At 34.1% G+C, this 17219-nt stretch overlaps 2 protein-coding genes across 2 annotated transcripts; both read left to right on the forward strand.

Moving 5' to 3' along the window:
* The first annotated feature begins 6824 nt into the window (after positions 1 to 6824).
* LOC143576553 (U-box domain-containing protein 62-like) lies at positions 6825 to 10114 on the forward strand. The gene is made up of 8 exons (XM_077060618.1): positions 6825 to 7131; positions 8634 to 8895; positions 8995 to 9076; positions 9287 to 9344; positions 9445 to 9530; positions 9606 to 9686; positions 9782 to 9852; positions 9968 to 10114. Exons 1-8 carry the CDS (start codon positions 6825 to 6827, stop codon positions 10092 to 10094), a joined length of 1074 nt encoding a protein of 357 aa, XP_076916733.1. The 3' UTR covers positions 10095 to 10114.
* A 1660-nt stretch (positions 10115 to 11774) lies between these two features.
* LOC143576562 (transcription factor RF2b-like) lies at positions 11775 to 14050 on the forward strand. Its single transcript, XM_077060626.1, has 4 exons — positions 11775 to 12196; positions 13187 to 13319; positions 13397 to 13481; positions 13559 to 14050. The coding sequence occupies exons 1-4, from the start codon at positions 11775 to 11777 to the stop codon at positions 13894 to 13896; spliced, it is 978 nt and encodes a 325-aa protein (XP_076916741.1). The 3' UTR covers positions 13897 to 14050.
* Positions 14051 to 17219: the final 3169 nt, after the last annotated feature.

The raw sequence follows: 17219 nt of genomic DNA on the forward strand, positions 1-17219 counted from the left end.
CCCCACCAAAATTCATCATTAGTGATGGAATGAGGTGGTACACCGTGATTGGTCCATGCAAGTGATCATCACTAAACCACCCCCACCCCCTAATAAACTGGCCCAAGACATGATAAAACAAAGTGGAAACTTGAGTACATAAAAAGTTGATTTCTTTTTTCAAATCTATGTTTTCTCTAAACTAGTGTAGCTATTTCTGAAATTCAAGTAAGTCTAACGGGATGAAAATTGTTTATGATTATGAAGCTTCAATCAAGATTTGTTCAGAAACGTCATTAAAAAAGAAATCCATCACTGTAAGAAAACCCTATTTAGTCAGGTTTTATGCTTGAAACCTTAACTATCTAACCATGTCATCTACTTATACTATTAAAGCAAAACGTTCTTCCACATGTCACTTAATTAGAGTAGGCAACTACGATGCCAATTACTACTATTACCATTTATAGAATTAATAATAAAGTAACAAATATAACTTTAAATATTGTGTTAAATGAGGCTTTAAATATTTATGAATTATTAAATTTTATTTATCATTATTTTTATTTTATGATTCATAAGATATGCTATTATGTATATTATAAAATTTAATTTTTTTGCTGTATTTTTTTAACCACCCGTGTAATATTTAATTTTTTTGCTGTATTTTTTTAACCACCCGTGTATTACACGGGTTATATCCTAGTTTCAAGTCAATATTTTAAAATTCATTATTAACAACATATATATCATGCATTAAATATTAACAATATGATTGACTATGGAAATAAAAAAACTAAAATAATGGCAAATATGTGGTATTATTATTATTATTATTATTAAACCATGTGCAAAAGTTAGTAAAAATGAGTTGTCCTTCACTCCATATCTTGTTTGGCCATGAATTAATATACACTTACTAAAGGATGAAGAAGAAGGTGTGTATAGTCATTTTCATTATCACCCACCACATGTGTGCTTCATAAATTTGTATTATCTTTTCGGTGACCAGATGTGAGCCACCCTAGAGTTTCACTATCATTAGATAGACAACCCAACACAACATCTATGCACAAAACCCTCCAAAATTACAAATTAAATATGTTTATTGTTCCAATTATCTTAACTAATACAATATCTTTTATTGCACTAATTGTGGGAAAGATTTGAATTACAGCACATATAATATAAGATAAAATTGAGTTGAATCTTTTAATGGTGTTGATAGCATATAATATGAATGGTTGATGATGAAATATTTATAAAAATATTACAGGGTATGCATGTTAATTAAAATGTTGGAATAATTTGACCTTATAAATCAATAGCGCAACTTTAGTTTAGTCATATGTAAGAGCATTCACGTCATAAACCCCATTGTTATATCTATACTCAAAATTTAAAGAAATAAATAAACAAAAAATGTATCTGTTATTCTACATCAGAAACCTCATTCACATTTCTTGATTTTGTTTTGTATACTATTATTTAATTTATTTGTTCAATTAAAATTGCTTTAACTAAATTTGCTATAACATGACAAATAACAAGTGTAACATTAAAACCATCTTGTAAACTAAATTATTAAAAGTTTATAAGTATAAACAAACATTTATCGATATAAATATATAATTTAAACAAGAGTAACTGCGGTTTTTTTCATGTGGTTTATCCAAATCTGCTGTTTTAGTCCAGTTTTTTCAAATTTGTGATTTTCGTCCATGTGGTTTCGTTTTACTGCAATTAAACCCGAATTCACTAATCTCGTTAAGTCTGGTCGTTAAACCAATCGGCGTGCCCTTCATGTGAGAGGTAATTTTATCATTTTTCTCCCCAAATAAATCTCAGTCCAAATTCACAAGCCCCCTCACGTGAGGGGCTGGGGTATATTTTGAGGAAAAAGAAGACAAAACTGTCCCTCACGTGAAGGACACGCTGATGGGCTTAACGACCAAACTTAACGGGATTAGTGAATTCGGGTTTAAGTGCAAGTGAAATGAAACCAGATGGACAAAAATCGCAAATTTGAAACTATTAGACTAAAACCGCATATTTGGACAAACCACATAAACGAGAACCGCAATTCACTCTTTAAACAATTCCATAAAATTAAAACAAAGTTTCAAAAATAAAAGCATGTAAAAGACGTATAACATAACAATAACAATAAAACCAATATTTGAAAACATTAATATTTCAAAAAAAAATATGATGAAAAGTTGATTACTAAAAGTGAGGTATGCAGGTCCCATTAATATTTGATCATCATTTATAATTGGAAGGTACAAAGATGCAATTTCACATCATCAGCTTTAAAATCCTAGTGAAACTACCACTACCAATTCTCTTATCAAATTGAGAAAAAAGAAAGAAGCATGCTTTTGTCCCATTGTCGTTTACCCTACGAACAACCTTAGTAGTGTAGAAGTGTTCCGTAAATACAATATGGATAAGGCGGTGTTCCTCTTACTACACGTCAAGCTTGGACAAAAACGCCCAGGGGACTTAGTACGTATAAAAATCTTAATAACAGAGGGGATCAGACTTATAATTTTCGGACGAAAACAGATAAATTTACACTAATTGGCAAAAAAACAAGAGGGTGGGGGGCACCACTGGCCCCAACTATACTTCGCCCTTGCTATACGTTTTCATTTGTGCTTATCACTGACTAACATAAAAGATACCACATCGGTGTAGTTTTGTGTTATATAGAGGTGGGGACGGTGACCCTGGCGATACCGCCTTGCCAACTAACGACCACCTCAACGACTTTCACTCCTCATCCTTAGCGAGTTAATTGAGTATAAATTAATTAGTATAGATTAGTATATTACATATTTTTTTATATAATTCATGATAGAATAAGTGCATTTGTAAGTTGTAATACTTTCAATATACTAAAGCACATTCTAGTAAAAAACTTTAAAGACTAAAATGAGAGATATGTTAATATTCTCTATTATTTTATCATTTCTATTCTACATTACAATGAATTTACGTACAAAGACCATATGAACATTTGCATGAGATATTGATAATGATAGTTGTAAAAAAAAAAACATTAGAAAATATTTTATTTTGGGTTGTGAAGATTTGAATTTTAAATGGGGTAAATTGCTTGTTTCCGCCATTAATGGCCATGGACATTGATGGAAGCAACAATCAATTGCTCCAATGGACATGAGTGGAATAATCCAGCTTTTTTTGAAGTTTGTGGCTAGTTTTGCCCATGCAAATATGCCTAGGTTATGAAGTTAAAAGCTGACACTGATTTCGGTTGGTAAAATAAATAAATGGGTTATACTATGGACATCTAAACACATGTCAATATGTCCCACATAGAATTATACGGGGCATATTACGGGGTATATGGGGGACTAATACGTCATGTATAGGGCTATACGGGACTTATTGGGGGATGTTTTAGTAAAAAAAGGGGTCTCTTGAAAACCCCTAAATAAAATTGTGTTAAATCTTTTCTTTTAACGATAACTTACGTACCGATCTACCCATGTTAGGATTTGAACCTTGATCTCCACTTTACAATGGCCTTTACCATTCTTAAGGCTGGATTGGCAAAATTGTGTTAATATAAAATTATATTTCCCGTCTACAATACTTGAATATATATAGTTGATATCATTTGTTCTGTATTTGAATATATATAGTTGATATTATTTGTTCGCATCGAAGTTTCTTAGAAAACAATATCTTTATAACATAAAAATTATAATATCAGTTGATTTAGAGCTAGATGACATAACAAAAACAGTGAATCAAAAGTGGCCAAAAATGCGAAGGGGTTTAGGGATATAATGACAATGGAGCAAGTGTGGGACGAAAGAGGTTAGAGAAGAGCAAAAAATGTTAAAGAAAATGACAAAATATTTTATCAAAAAATTTGGACGAAGCAGCAAGATTGCTTAAAATTTGGTCGAGGGAAACAAGATAACTTGAAATTTGGACAGAGCCGACGTGATTCAAATCATTTTTGAATCTTGTCGGCTCGATTACCTAAGCGTCGCCCCAGACGAGACGTGAAGGGTTATTTCTGGATTTTGAATTTTTTTATGCTATTTTGGAATTTTCTCTCTTTAAAAGGGTTATTATGAGAATTTTCCCGGATAATGTATGCATATAAGACAGGCCGCTATGGGCAGGTTTGGGGACGGCGTTGGGGCGCCTTCAGGTTGGTACACCGCCGAGGGGCACTCCCGAAGGGGGCGTCTAGGGGGCGGCCTCACCAAGACCGGCGCCATAGTGGGAGATCGTGGGCCCTCTCTATCTCTCCCTCTCATACACACGCAGGTATATGTATATATAATGGGACGTTAAAAGGACTTTAAACCATAGCGTGACGTTATGTAAAAGATCTTCGAAGCCTCGTTTCCTACGTGACGAAGCCCCTCCATAGTAAACAACCTAAGTATGCTCATTCATAAAAATAAATGGTTAAAATGTTGCGGTCTAGTAATTTAAAATTGTTATTGTAAAAATGTTCTCTATGAAGTATCAACTAGTTATCTTGTTACATGAGTCAAAATCTAATTGTTATAAAAAGAAACAAAAGCTGGATTTTATGGAATACATATATAAAAGGTAGAAGAAAAGAATATAAAATGCATGAAATATGATGTAATGAAGAGAAAGTATGCAAAGAAACATGATCCCTTCACCTTCATGCTTGCTTTTACTTTTCTTTGGACACCACCATTTTCTTTCTTTCTTTCTTTCTTTCTTTCACTTTTTGTAGTGGAATCTGGATTTGCTTTGTTCTTGGAAGGACAATTTTTTATTTCATTACATAAAACAAGTGTTGTAAAAATCACTAGAGGTTAGTCGGGCGGTAGAGTAGGGACCAGTGATTAATCAGGATTACTAGGGATTAGTCGGGATTAATCGTATTGGAATTTATATGTAAGTTTTCAAATATACATATATATTCCTAATTTTATGTATAAAATTCTCAATTTTGATCGATTTTGGACAAATGAGGATTAATTGGCCACAAGTTGATGGGGTGGAGACTAGCGATTAATCGTGGATTAATCGACGCCTAGTCGGGATTTTTCCAACAGTCCATAAACCCCCCACTTCATGATTATGGATACAACCAAAGACAGAGTATCCAAGGGTAATTATGGTATTCTTTATTCTCCAACCATTTTAATTTATTTGTTTAACACAACCTTACTTTCTTTCAATCATGAATTACTAGCAAGAATTGTAATTATCTAATAGTTGAAGGGATCATGTGAAAGATTGTGGCTGGTTTTTAGCAGCACCAATATTAACTATTTAGGGATTTACCACCTTAAACATATAGATTCAAATATGTCGTTGAAATATATTTATTTTTATCTATTTGTTGATATAATTTTTGAGTCATGTTCGATAAAAATTTAGAAACTAAATATGATTAAGTTTATTTTACAAATTTATATCAAAATATAGATAAAATAAACACATTGCAATGATGCATTTAGATGCATATAAAACAATATAAGTTAGGCAAGAAAAATAAAACTATAGTTTAAATAAGAGCCTAAGAAATGATTTAAAACTGAAATTTCACATCAGTTGGGGTAAATGGTAATTCTAAAGGGGGGCTGAGAGAACTTGAAGTATTAGACAACTTGTAGTCTGGTATACAACTTCCTTCAAATTTACAAACCTTAAAAAGACAACGTGTCTGGTCTGCTGATGATGTCAGTGGGTCTAATATTCAAGCCCAATAAACATAATGGGTTTAAGTGTTCAAGCCCAATAAATGGGTCTGAAGTCTGAACCAACACATTCAAACATGAGGATAACTTTCTTTGTAAAGTGGATAAATGATAAATCTACTTAATATTTTCTATACTCAAATAGAAATGTGTCACTTATTTATTCAAACAAGGCCACCCACACAGTTTGTTGTTTGATAATAATCTTTTCTATTATTTGTATGTGTCTAGAGGTGCACACAGAACTAGTTAACTGGTTTCTAACCGGTTCGTACCCGAAAGTCCAACCGGTCCAATCCTAGCCAGTTACTAACTGATCCTATCTGCCGGTTAGTAACTTTTATATTATTGATTTCAAAAACGGTTACAAACCAGTTAATCAAACCGGTTAACCGGTTTTTTATTATTATTTTATTAAAAACCGGTTTTTAACCGGTTAGTACCCGATCAGTTAACCAACTTTCTAAAATTATTTTATCAAAACTGATCAGTACCCAACCCGATTAACCGGTCTAACCGGTTATTGGTTAGCCGGTTAACCTATTTGTGCACCTCTATGTGTGTCAAGTTGTTCAATATGTGATTTAAATGATCTCTCATATAAATTTATCAGAAAACTTCTCCCTAATTGTCATAAAATAAGACAATGAATAAACCAGTTAATCGGTTTATTTGGCCACCTCTACCATAGATAAGGGCAAATAAACTAGTTAACCAAGGCGATCCGAAAACTAAACCAAAACCAAAACGGTTTAAAACCGATTATGTAGAAACCGGTTTGAAACCGACTAAAATCGTAGGTTCGGAACGTTTTGTAATTTTCTTCACCAAAACCAAAACCGGTTAACCGAACCGAAACCAGCCAAAACAGAGCAAAAACCGGTCAAAACCCTATCCGAAACCGATCAAAACCCGACCAAAACCTATCATACCGTGGTAAAAAACCGGTTTAAACCACAAACGAAATCGATCATGAATAGATTTTGAGTTTTAAACCGGGTTGTGACCCTCTTATGTGCCATAGTCAAACACCTTCAAACTCAAAATTTGTAATCCCCAAAATCACACAATTAGCCCAAAATTTAGGGTTTTTTTTACCGTTGTCTGTCCACAACCATGTCTTCCGACGACATATCTCTAGTCCTCTCCCACCACCACCAACACCTACCATTCCGCTGCACTCCACTACACCACCACCACCACCACCCGTCCGATCACACATTCAGTAACAACAACCACAACAAAACTACTCGTGAACTCACCGGCTTTATCGAACACCAAAACCACCGCCACTATCACCACCAAACTACTAGCTCCCCAAGCGATGATGGGTCGGATGACGTCATGGATGATGATGAGGATGCTGAATTGGAGATTAGTGAGAAGAATTGTAATGGCAAGAGGAATCATCCGGCTTCCATTGGTAAGTACTGAAGCGATTATTCGTTATACCGATATTGAAAACTAAAGTAGGCTCGAGCTCGGCTCATTTCGAGCTTTTGTTTTATTTTTTTTATTTTTAATTTATTATTAATTAATTATTTAATTAATTTATATACGTTTTTAGTTATTTTGTATATATTTTGAGGAAAACCTTATAGAGCCTAAGCTCGGCTTTGAGCTCGTTTTGCAGTCAGTGTGTGAAACTAATATATAGAAATCTGCAAGAGTGAAAACTTAATGATACAGTAGGCTCATTAAGGATTGACGACTGACGAGCCTAAATAATATTCCCATACAATGCTTGAGGTCGGGTTTGATAACTAATAAATATACCAATAACGAAAACTAGGGGTGTAAATGAGCCAAGCTTGACTAGGCTTGAGCTCGGCTCGTTTTGACTTACCGGAGCTTGAGCTTGGCTCATTTCGAGCTCTTTTTTTTTAAAGTTCGGTTCGTGAGTTATTTGTTTTATGTTTGGGCTCCGCTTGGGTTTAGCGCGTTTATTATTATTTATTAATTAATTTATATACGTTTTTAGTTATTTTTAATTTATTTTTGAGAAAAACCTTAAAGATCCTAAGCTCGGCTTCAGTGCGGTGTGAAACTAATATATAGAAGTCTACAAGAGTAGGGGTGTGTAAACAATCTTCCCATACAATGCTTGAGCTCGGGTTTGATAACTAATAAATATACCGATAACGAAAACTAGGGGTGTAAATGAGCCGAGCTTGACTAGGCTCGAGCTTGAGCTTGAGCTCAAGTTCAGCTCATTTCGAGCTCTTTTTTTAAAGCTCGACTGGGGAGTCGTTTTTTTTAAGTTTGGGTTCTGCTCGGGCTCAACTTGTTTATTGTTTATTAATTAATTTATATATGGTCTTAATTATTTCTAATTTATTTTGAGAAAAACCTTAAAGAGCCTAAGCTTGGCTTGAGCTCGCAGTGCAGTGTGAAACCAATATATAGATGTCTACAAAGAGTAAAATTTTTTTAATACAGTAAGCTCGATAAGGCTCGACGAGGCTAAACAATCTTACCATACAACCCTCAAGCTCGAGTTCGATCACTAAACAAGCTTGATTTGAGGCTCGACTCGGGCTTGTCAAGTACCGGTTCGTTTCGAGATTTTTATCGATCCTATCTAGAGTAGCTCGCTAGCAGCTTGGCTCGGCTCGGGCTTGTCAAGTCCCTGTTCATTTCGAGCTTTTTATCGATCCTATCTCGAGTAGCTTGCGAGCAGCTTGGCTCGTTTGCACCCATACCAAAAACGAGTGGAACCATGTACTGAATACCGTACTGATTTTTGCTGTTCGATACAAATCAGTATCAGTATCATTAAAAATTCCGATACTGAAAACATGAAAATTGAGTACCGGTACCGATTGTGTTTGGTCGGTACCAGTATTTGGTAAAAAAATGCTCATTCCTATTTCCATGTGTGATTGAATATTATTTGTTGGATTTTAGGTTCAATTATGATACCAGGAAATGATATGAATGATGTAAGATCGAGTCCAATTGAGAGTCATAAACAAGGGCAATTATGCCAGTACCAGAATGCTCTCGCCATTGCGGACCCTAACAGTGAATTATACTACTCTCAATACCGTAACGGTGCGGAGGGTTCGGATGCAAGGTTTAAAGATATGTTGGGTGAAAATGGTTGCGGGTTCAGCGGAAGAAAGGATATTTCAAATGCAGGTGGTTCAGGGGAGTCATTAAGGAGGATACTATCCGATCCTTTGACGTGAGTTCTTGCATATGCGACTATGAGCTATATTTCATGACAATTTACTGTAGTTTATGCGCGATAAAATATCATTTTGTTATTTTTATGTTTATACAGAGGAGCTCTGATGGATGATGCTATGATATTGCCTTGTGGGCATTCTTTTGGTAGCAATGGAATGCAGCATGTTATGAGGATGGTAAGTAGCTCTTATAGTTTGCTATCGCAGTTTACATTCAGTTATATTAGTTGGTTGAGTTTGTTAGTTGCACTTGGATTCTATCGTTGTATATATATATAGAAGTCCACAATTATGTATTCTTTAATGAATGAGAATACAACTTTTTACATAACTTTTTTCCTGATTTTATGGGTGATAATGTGTGTTTTAACGGTAACGGTTTTCTAGAAAGCATGCTACACTTGTTCACACCCTGTATCAGAGGGCTCGGCTGCTCCAAATTTATGTAAGATTTGCTTTCTATCTCTTTGATGCTGTATGTGATCTTTTCAAGTTTAATAACTTTTTATATCTGTAATTTGTTTTATTTTTGTCTACTTGTGTAGCTCTGCAATCTGCAGTTCAGGCATTTCTTAGAGAAGAAGAGTTACGAACTCACTGTGCATCCAAAAGAAGAAATAGATTATATCAGGTCTTTTTTTTTCCTTTTAATTTATGGATTTATTCAAAGATCATTTTCTTAAAAATAAGTTGTCAATTTCTGCAGGATAAAACTAATTATGGCGATTCAGCACTCGGCAGGGGGGTTCCGTTTCCATTTTGTGTGGCCGAACGCGTTATTATCAAGGTTATCCGTTAAATCTGCTTTCTACTTATTTATAGTGTAGTCCCTACCTCCCTGGTTACGTGCATATAGTTTCTAACTTAAAATATTTTTCTTAGGGAAATAAAAGGACACCTCCACGGTTTGTTGGTCGAGAAGCTGTTGTAACAACTCAGTGCTTAAACGGATGGTCAGTCACGTACTAACATATCATTATGCTTTCTTTTATTATTCCATATGTTGCATGATACACGTCATTTGATACATTGTTCAAGTAAATCGTATAAAAAGCAGTTAAAATGCAGGTATGTTGTGAAGACACTCGATAACGCAGAGAGTGTTAAGTTGCAGTATCGGTCTCTATCCAAGATTCCTGATTCCCGGGCCGTGAACTTAGCTTCAAGTAAGATCACACCACCAAACTGGCTGTAGCTCGTAAAGGATCTTGACCCTTGCCTTGGTGTGCATATCAGTGTTATATATGCTTAGAGATGAATTTGTAGGTTCTGAAATATCAAAATTTGATATTGTGAGAGGTTATGTTAGTGATGGTGTGTGTTTGTCAATCAATCGATCGTTATGCTATGCGGCGTGTGAAGTGTATAAATGTATGGAAAGTGAATACGATTCATATGTAGTAATTTGATTGATTTTTATTAATATTACTTCTGACCGAAGTCTCGCTGTATATATCTAACGGATTGTTGATACATACCCACATAAACCTTTGCATCGCCGTTGTTTCTTTACTAGAGATTTGGTTTACTGCACACGCTATATTTCTTAATGTTTATATATCTGCTTAGTTATTATTAGATGTTAAGTTAGTATATTATTGGTTCTGCGGGTGAGTGCTAGTAGTCGGTCTTTATATAAGCGAGTCTATATATTCGGCCATGAGTTATTGTTGTGGTATGAATGAAAAATTAGAGTTATTGTTGTGGTATGAATGAAAAATTAGAAAAACGGTTCTCGTTTCCTTTTCTGAGTTATTGTTTTGGTATAAATGAAAAATGGTTCTCGTTTCCTTGTCTGAATTCTTTGGCAGACTCCGAATCTTGAATTCGGCTACTATCAATGATGCTTTCATTGAGAGCTCTAGCCTCTATGCCGCCATGGCTTGCAACAATAGCTGTACCTCCTTCAGTTCAACAAACTCTTAAATATGCTCAAATAGTCTTCATAAGATATTTCCTTCTATGTTTTGTCGATTTACATATATTACCCACAACGGCAAAAGTTATCGCCACTTTTTTCTTTATGCGATCATAATCTCCTTGTAAACTATAAATTTTTTTCTTCCAAAACATTGTCTATAGCGCAAAGGTGCGGTTTTTGTTCACGTGGTTTGTTTAAACTTGTTATTTCAGTCTATTAAGTGTATAATTTGATTTTTTGATTTTCCTCACTATAGTTTCATTTTATGTGACCACAACTAGGGGTATTCATCGGATCGGATAACGGATTATTTGGTTTATTCGGTTCGAGTTATTCGGATTTGAAAATTTTAGGACCCTATCCAAAATCTGATTCGATGAATATTCCTATCCAATCCGAATAATCCGAAATAAACCTAAAAGATTTTCCTAATGTTTTTTTTCTAGCATTTAATAGTTTAGAATCACAATAAATATACAAACTGGAAAATACGGATTACTATTGAACACAAATTTAAAGTTCAAACTTCAAATAGTAGCCTGGTAAATATACCACACCGAATCTGAATTAGTTATTCTGATATTCGGATTGATCCGATCTGAATATCCGAATAAGAATTCAGATCAGTTTATTTCTTTTTTGGTTTGGATTTCGGTTTTTTTCGAATCTCGGATTTCTTGAACACCCCTGACCACAATCGCCTTGTAAACTCAAAATCTTTTCCTTCCAAAATATACGCTAGCCCAGAACATTGTCCCAAAAGCCCAATAATAATAAAAGCCCAATTATATTTTTCCAGACTGACCCGAACCCGCTTCACAATATCAAATCCAACTAAACCATACCCACCAGAAGGAAACAGGAATAACGCGTCAACCCGAATTACAAAACCAGATCCAACCACACATAACCTATACTCTATAGTCTACACGCTAACTGTATTCATTATTCAAAATGCAAGATCCATCCAATCCAAATTCCAATGGATCACCGTTTTCATTCCGGCCATCTCACCACCGGCGAGCACACTCCGAGATGCACTTCCGGCTGCCGGACGACCTGGATCTCGCTTCAGATCCGTCCGAAAGCTTCGAGGAGTTAGGATCTGAAGAGGATCATCATTTGTTTAACACGTATATGGACATTGAGAAGCTCGGATCTAACCTAACTGATACTGATACCGTTGCTGCTGTTCTGGATAATAATAATAATAATGTTGATGATAATAATAATAATACTAGGCCTAGGCATCGGCATAGTAATTCGGTTGATGGTTCGAGTTTTGATGTGCTGAGTGAGAGTATTGAAGCTAAGAAGGCTATGGCGCCTGAGAAGCTGGCTGAATTGTGGACGCTGGATCCGAAACGAGCTAAGAGGTAGTATTATCATATTTATTTTATTTTATTTTTGACTTATGATGAAGTATTTGCAATTAGTAATTAGTAGAACTGTTTTAAGATATGGATGATTAGGTTTACTGTATTATTAGTAGGAAGCTAATTTGATGTGGATATTCCAAATCTAATGATTTGGTTGAGTATAATTGAGGTGTGCAATCAAATGTATCATAATGTAGGAAGCTAATCTGAAACGAGCTAAGAGCATAAATCGATGCGAAATAATAACTCATGACATAGTTGTTAGTTAGAGGTGTGCACAATTTGGTTCAGTTATTAGCCTAAGCAGTAACTGAAGCCGAAGTCATCGGTCAATCACTCAATCTATTATATCAAAAGGTCGTTCACACTCAGCTAGGGAAGAAATTAGAAAAACTAGAAAGCGGAGGTATAAAATTTATACTATAAATACATGAAATAGAGGTATCTAGAAATATATGAAAATATAAATGGTTTGGTTAGTTTTGGTTAACCGAGGGTACAGAAAAACCGAGAACTGATTTTTGGTTAATTCGGTTAGTTGCGGTTCAGTTTTATCTGTTTTCGTCTTTTCGGTTAGATTATTGCTCACCTCAATATTAGTGATTATGATTTGAATTCTGTATGAATGGATTAGAAATGCATATCTGAATTTTAATTTTTTGTATTACTTGGCTGCCAAGACAATATGTTATCATTGAACATGAACACTTTTGTACTAATAGTTAATAATGCATTATGTAAGCAAAGACTTTGTGGTAATTAATTAATTATCATGGAACTCAATTATGTCTGCAAGTCTCATCATAAGTTGAATATTGACAGTTGACACAATAGTGCAGTTGAAGCATAAGATTCTAGTGCTTGAGAATTGAGATAGAGCATTTTGTGTAACATCTTGGTGGTTTAGTACTCTATGTAGTCGGTTATCAGTTATCCACCCATTGAGAAATTGTATATTCCGTAAATCTTATGCTTTGTAGTATACAGGATTTTGGCTAACCGACAGTCTGCAGCTCGTTCTAAGGAGAGGAAGGCCCGTTATATGTCTGAGCTTGAAAGAAAAGCTCAGACCTTGCAAACAGAAGCAACCACCCTTTCAGCACAATTAACTCTTTTTCAGGTGACTATCAAATTACAGTTTTATGCAACAAAGACAATGAAACTTAATAAATTGACGTGTCGGTTTTCCTTAAACAGAGAGATACAACCGGTTTATCTTCTGAAAACACTGAACTCAAGCTTCGATTACAAGCTATGGAACAACAAGCTCAGTTACACGATGGTAACATTTTTAAACCTTCATTTTATATACGACTTTTTAAATGTCTAAATTCTTATAAAACATTCTTTTAATTACAGCTTTAAATGAGGCACTGAAGCAGGAAGTTGAAAGACTCCGAATGGCAACTGGAGAAATAACCACCTCCTCCGATGGCTACAATTTGGGAATGCACAATGTCCCCTACAACCAATCAAACTTCTTCGCAAACCATCAACAACCCGAGCCACCACAATACCATCTCCACCAGTCCAACATGTCAAACCACCACCACAATCTACTTGCAGCGTATTCTGAAACACTACAACAAGACCCGCTTGGCCACTTTCAAGGGCTCGGTATCAGCTCCCGAGGCAATCTTCATATCAAATCCGAAGGCCCATCAATCTCCGCGGGTAAAACCAGCAGTACATTTTAATTCACATTGTTTTTATATTTATCATATTCTGTTTCACCAAATTCTTTGAAATTTTTCATAGACTAACACCTTGTTAGTAACCAAAATTACATTGTTATTTATTATCCTGTAATCCTGATTTTAAAACTTATTTAGCTATTAACTTTTGTTGATAATAATGTTAGGAAAGCGTTACAATCTAGAACTGAGGGTGCCCGAAATGACAGTTACTTGATTCCCATGACATGGTCCATATGAGGGTCGAAAATCGACCATTTAAACTAGTTTTATATCCATCCGGTGGCCGGGTATTTTAATGTCATAAATTCATAATTACTTAGTTATTTTTTTCTTTACATTCTAAACAAAACTGTTTTTTTAGGCCTGTAAACGTACCGAACGTAGGTGAACTATTGTGAACCGTTCGGCGGAAAGTTTGTTTATGTTTGTTCATATAATAAACAAACAAATATGAATAAAAAGTTTGTGTGTATTTAATTAAACATTTAAACGAATGAGCATGAACACATGTTTCATTCGCTCATTTATGTTCGTGAACGTTCGGTTATGTTTGTTTAATATTCATATTTGGATGAAACTTTGGATTAATCATCTACTTAATGCTTCATTTTGGTTCGTTTGTGTTCACTTACGTTAGTTCATATATGCTCGTTTATCATTGCTCAATTTATGTTTGTTTATATTCGTGAACGATTCGTTTAGATTTTAAATTGACGGACATAAACGAACATGAGCAAAAATGTTTGTCCGATTAAGTTTTCGTGTTCGTTTAACGTTAAATGAACGAACACAAGCATTTCCTTATTCGTTTTCGTTCAATTCATTTACAGAGCTAAGGTTTTGGCTTTAAAAAAGAGCCAAAATGTTTGGAATGTTTTCATTAAAACATAATTATCTATAAACTTTTTGTTAATAATATTAGGAAAGTGTTTGAATCCCAAACTGACAGTTACTTGATACACATGACATGGACCATATGAGGGTGAGAAAACAGACCTTTTAAATGCACATGGCACACCAACACAAACCATCCAAGAGTGATGTGAAGGGTGAACCTTCATAGAAAGATCATGTGGGGGCTGGGCTGTTGGTGTCTTGGGTGTGGTTAGTATACAAGCAAGGCCATGTTATTAACTACCCTACCCCTCTTAGATGGTCTGATGGCTACTGTTTCTTGTTTCCCCACCATGTTGCTACTTTATTATTATTGTTATTGAATTGCCAGCAAACATAGAATGCCTAGGTACTCCGTACGGGGTGACCCAATAGCAAAAGGCCACCGTCAGTTGGCCCAACCAAGCCATACGGAGCCCTTAAGCGCCTCCAAGTAATCTCCGGTTCCAAGAAAAACTCACTCGCCTGAAGGCCCACTGGTAGTAATACCTGGATGGACTCATGATTGAAATGAAAATCACAAAGATTTTAGTTTTTCTTTATTGAGCCATCCATGTTTGTAAGTGAGAATTGAACTTAAGTTTCCATTGAGAAACCTATTCTCTCTAATATTACACCACATTGGAAATGACTATTATTATTATTGTTATGTAAACTTTATTGGACCCTTTTTATATTTAATTTAATGAAACCAAAACGCTTTATTTACTTTATATTATTTTAATTTGAAATGAATTATCTTTTATTTTATTTAAAACAACAGTAACAGTTAGGGGTGCGAACAAGGTGTGCACGTACTTGGATCGATAAAGAATTAAACGCGCTGTGCTTTTTCGAACTCGAGTTGAGACCGAGCTTCAGTTAAAGCTTGTTTAGTTATCGAGCCCGAGCTTGAAAGATAAATTTACGAGCAAAACTCGACCTTTTGAAAAAGAGATTGAAACGCGCTATGCTTGAGCCCATGTAAGTCAAAATGACTTGAGCTCGAGCCTAGTTGAGTTCGGCTTAGCTCGTTTATCCCGCTAAATTAACAATTGGTTGGTTAGATTCATCCTCGAAATGAGTATTTTGGATAAGCCACGATTTTCACAAGCTAAAGCAAAAACGTAAAATAAAAACACTGATCGTTTGTTGCTCTAAAAGTTAAAGTTGGATAATTTGGAAATTTATGTGAAAGGAATATAACAAGAAGACAAAATGGGTGGTTTGAGTATCGACAAAAGAGTAATTATTTATTTATTTATTTTGTTGGATTATCAATATATATTGAGTATAATGGAATATATATGAAATTTAAATATATGGAAAAAATAATTTTAAACAATTATTTTACATTTTAATCTAATTAAAATATAACTAAGATAAACTTCTTTTTGTCACTAAAGCTAGTCACCTCTAAAAAATCATTAGGGAACCTTACAATAATAATAATAATAATAATAATACCATGTTAATATAACACAAATCACAGTTGTTTAATTTGATACAAGCGCCCATATATATGTTTGTTTACCAGATAAATAAACTACTCAAAATACCGAAGTATGAGAACCAACTCTTATTGATTAACCTAGAATTTAAACATTCTCGATTGCATATTTACTACCAACATAGGATTATGCATATTTACTCTTTATTTAATACTAAAGCTCTCACATCAGATATCAAACGTAGGATTGTATTGAAATCTAGGTCCAATTTAAACACATATTTGCTTGTTAAAAAGCTCTCATAAAGAACTAATCCCACACAACCTTATTTATACATAGGTTATAAAACATATAAATTATGCATTTATACTATACTAGATTTTATCCCCCGTATTATGAGGGTTGTTTTACGTTATTTGTTTTAATATTTATATATGTATATTTTGATTTTAATTTTATTTATTATAAGAAGGTTAATAATTAATATACTTGAGGTTTGATGATGAAATGGTTTCACAAATAAATTATATGTCATAATCCGGTTTAAAAGCTATCTGAGTTTGGTGATACCCATTACCCGTTTATTTTATTTAATTATAAAATTGTTTCTTAACTATAAATAATTTTTTTTTTAAATAAAAAAGGATATTAATTTTAAGTATATTCCTATTTTATAGGATTTTCATATCAAATATTTGATTAGATTATTTTTTAATATAATGAGATGTTATAACCCGTTTAAGAAGTATCTGGGTTTGGTGAGACGTTTACCCGTGAATTCGGGTCAAAAGCGTGAGAAACCTTCATTTACAAATAAAGCAATCTGATGGCTTGAGAGAATGGTTGTTTTACATTTTTTCGTTTTTTAATATTTATTTTTTGGATTTTAATTTTCTTTATTATAAGAAAGTTAATAATATACTTAGGGTTTGATGATGAAAGAGTTTCATAAATAAATGATATATTATAACTCGTTTAAAAGCTATCTGGATTTGGTGA

This window comes from Bidens hawaiensis, unplaced genomic scaffold (assembly GCF_021521415.1).
Source record: "Bidens hawaiensis isolate Kalapana, Puna unplaced genomic scaffold, B.hawaiensis_p1.1 tig00028238_1, whole genome shotgun sequence".
NCBI classification, from domain to species: Eukaryota; Viridiplantae; Streptophyta; class Magnoliopsida; order Asterales; family Asteraceae; genus Bidens; species Bidens hawaiensis.

Coding starts and splice junctions, on each gene's coding strand:
- LOC143576553 (XM_077060618.1), top strand. CDS start 6,825: ATGTCTTCCGACGACATATCTCTAGTCCTCTCCCACCACCACCAACAC. Junction 9,077..9,286: donor TGCAGCATGTTATGAGGATG/GTAAGTAGCTCT, acceptor ACGGTTTTCTAG/AAAGCATGCTACACTTGTTC. Junction 9,687..9,781: donor CCGAACGCGTTATTATCAAG/GTTATCCGTTAA, acceptor TATTTTTCTTAG/GGAAATAAAAGGACACCTCC.
- LOC143576562 (XM_077060626.1), top strand. CDS start 11,775: ATGCAAGATCCATCCAATCCAAATTCCAATGGATCACCGTTTTCATTC. Junction 12,197..13,186: donor GATCCGAAACGAGCTAAGAG/GTAGTATTATCA, acceptor TGTAGTATACAG/GATTTTGGCTAACCGACAGT. Junction 13,482..13,558: donor ACAAGCTCAGTTACACGATG/GTAACATTTTTA, acceptor TTTTAATTACAG/CTTTAAATGAGGCACTGAAG.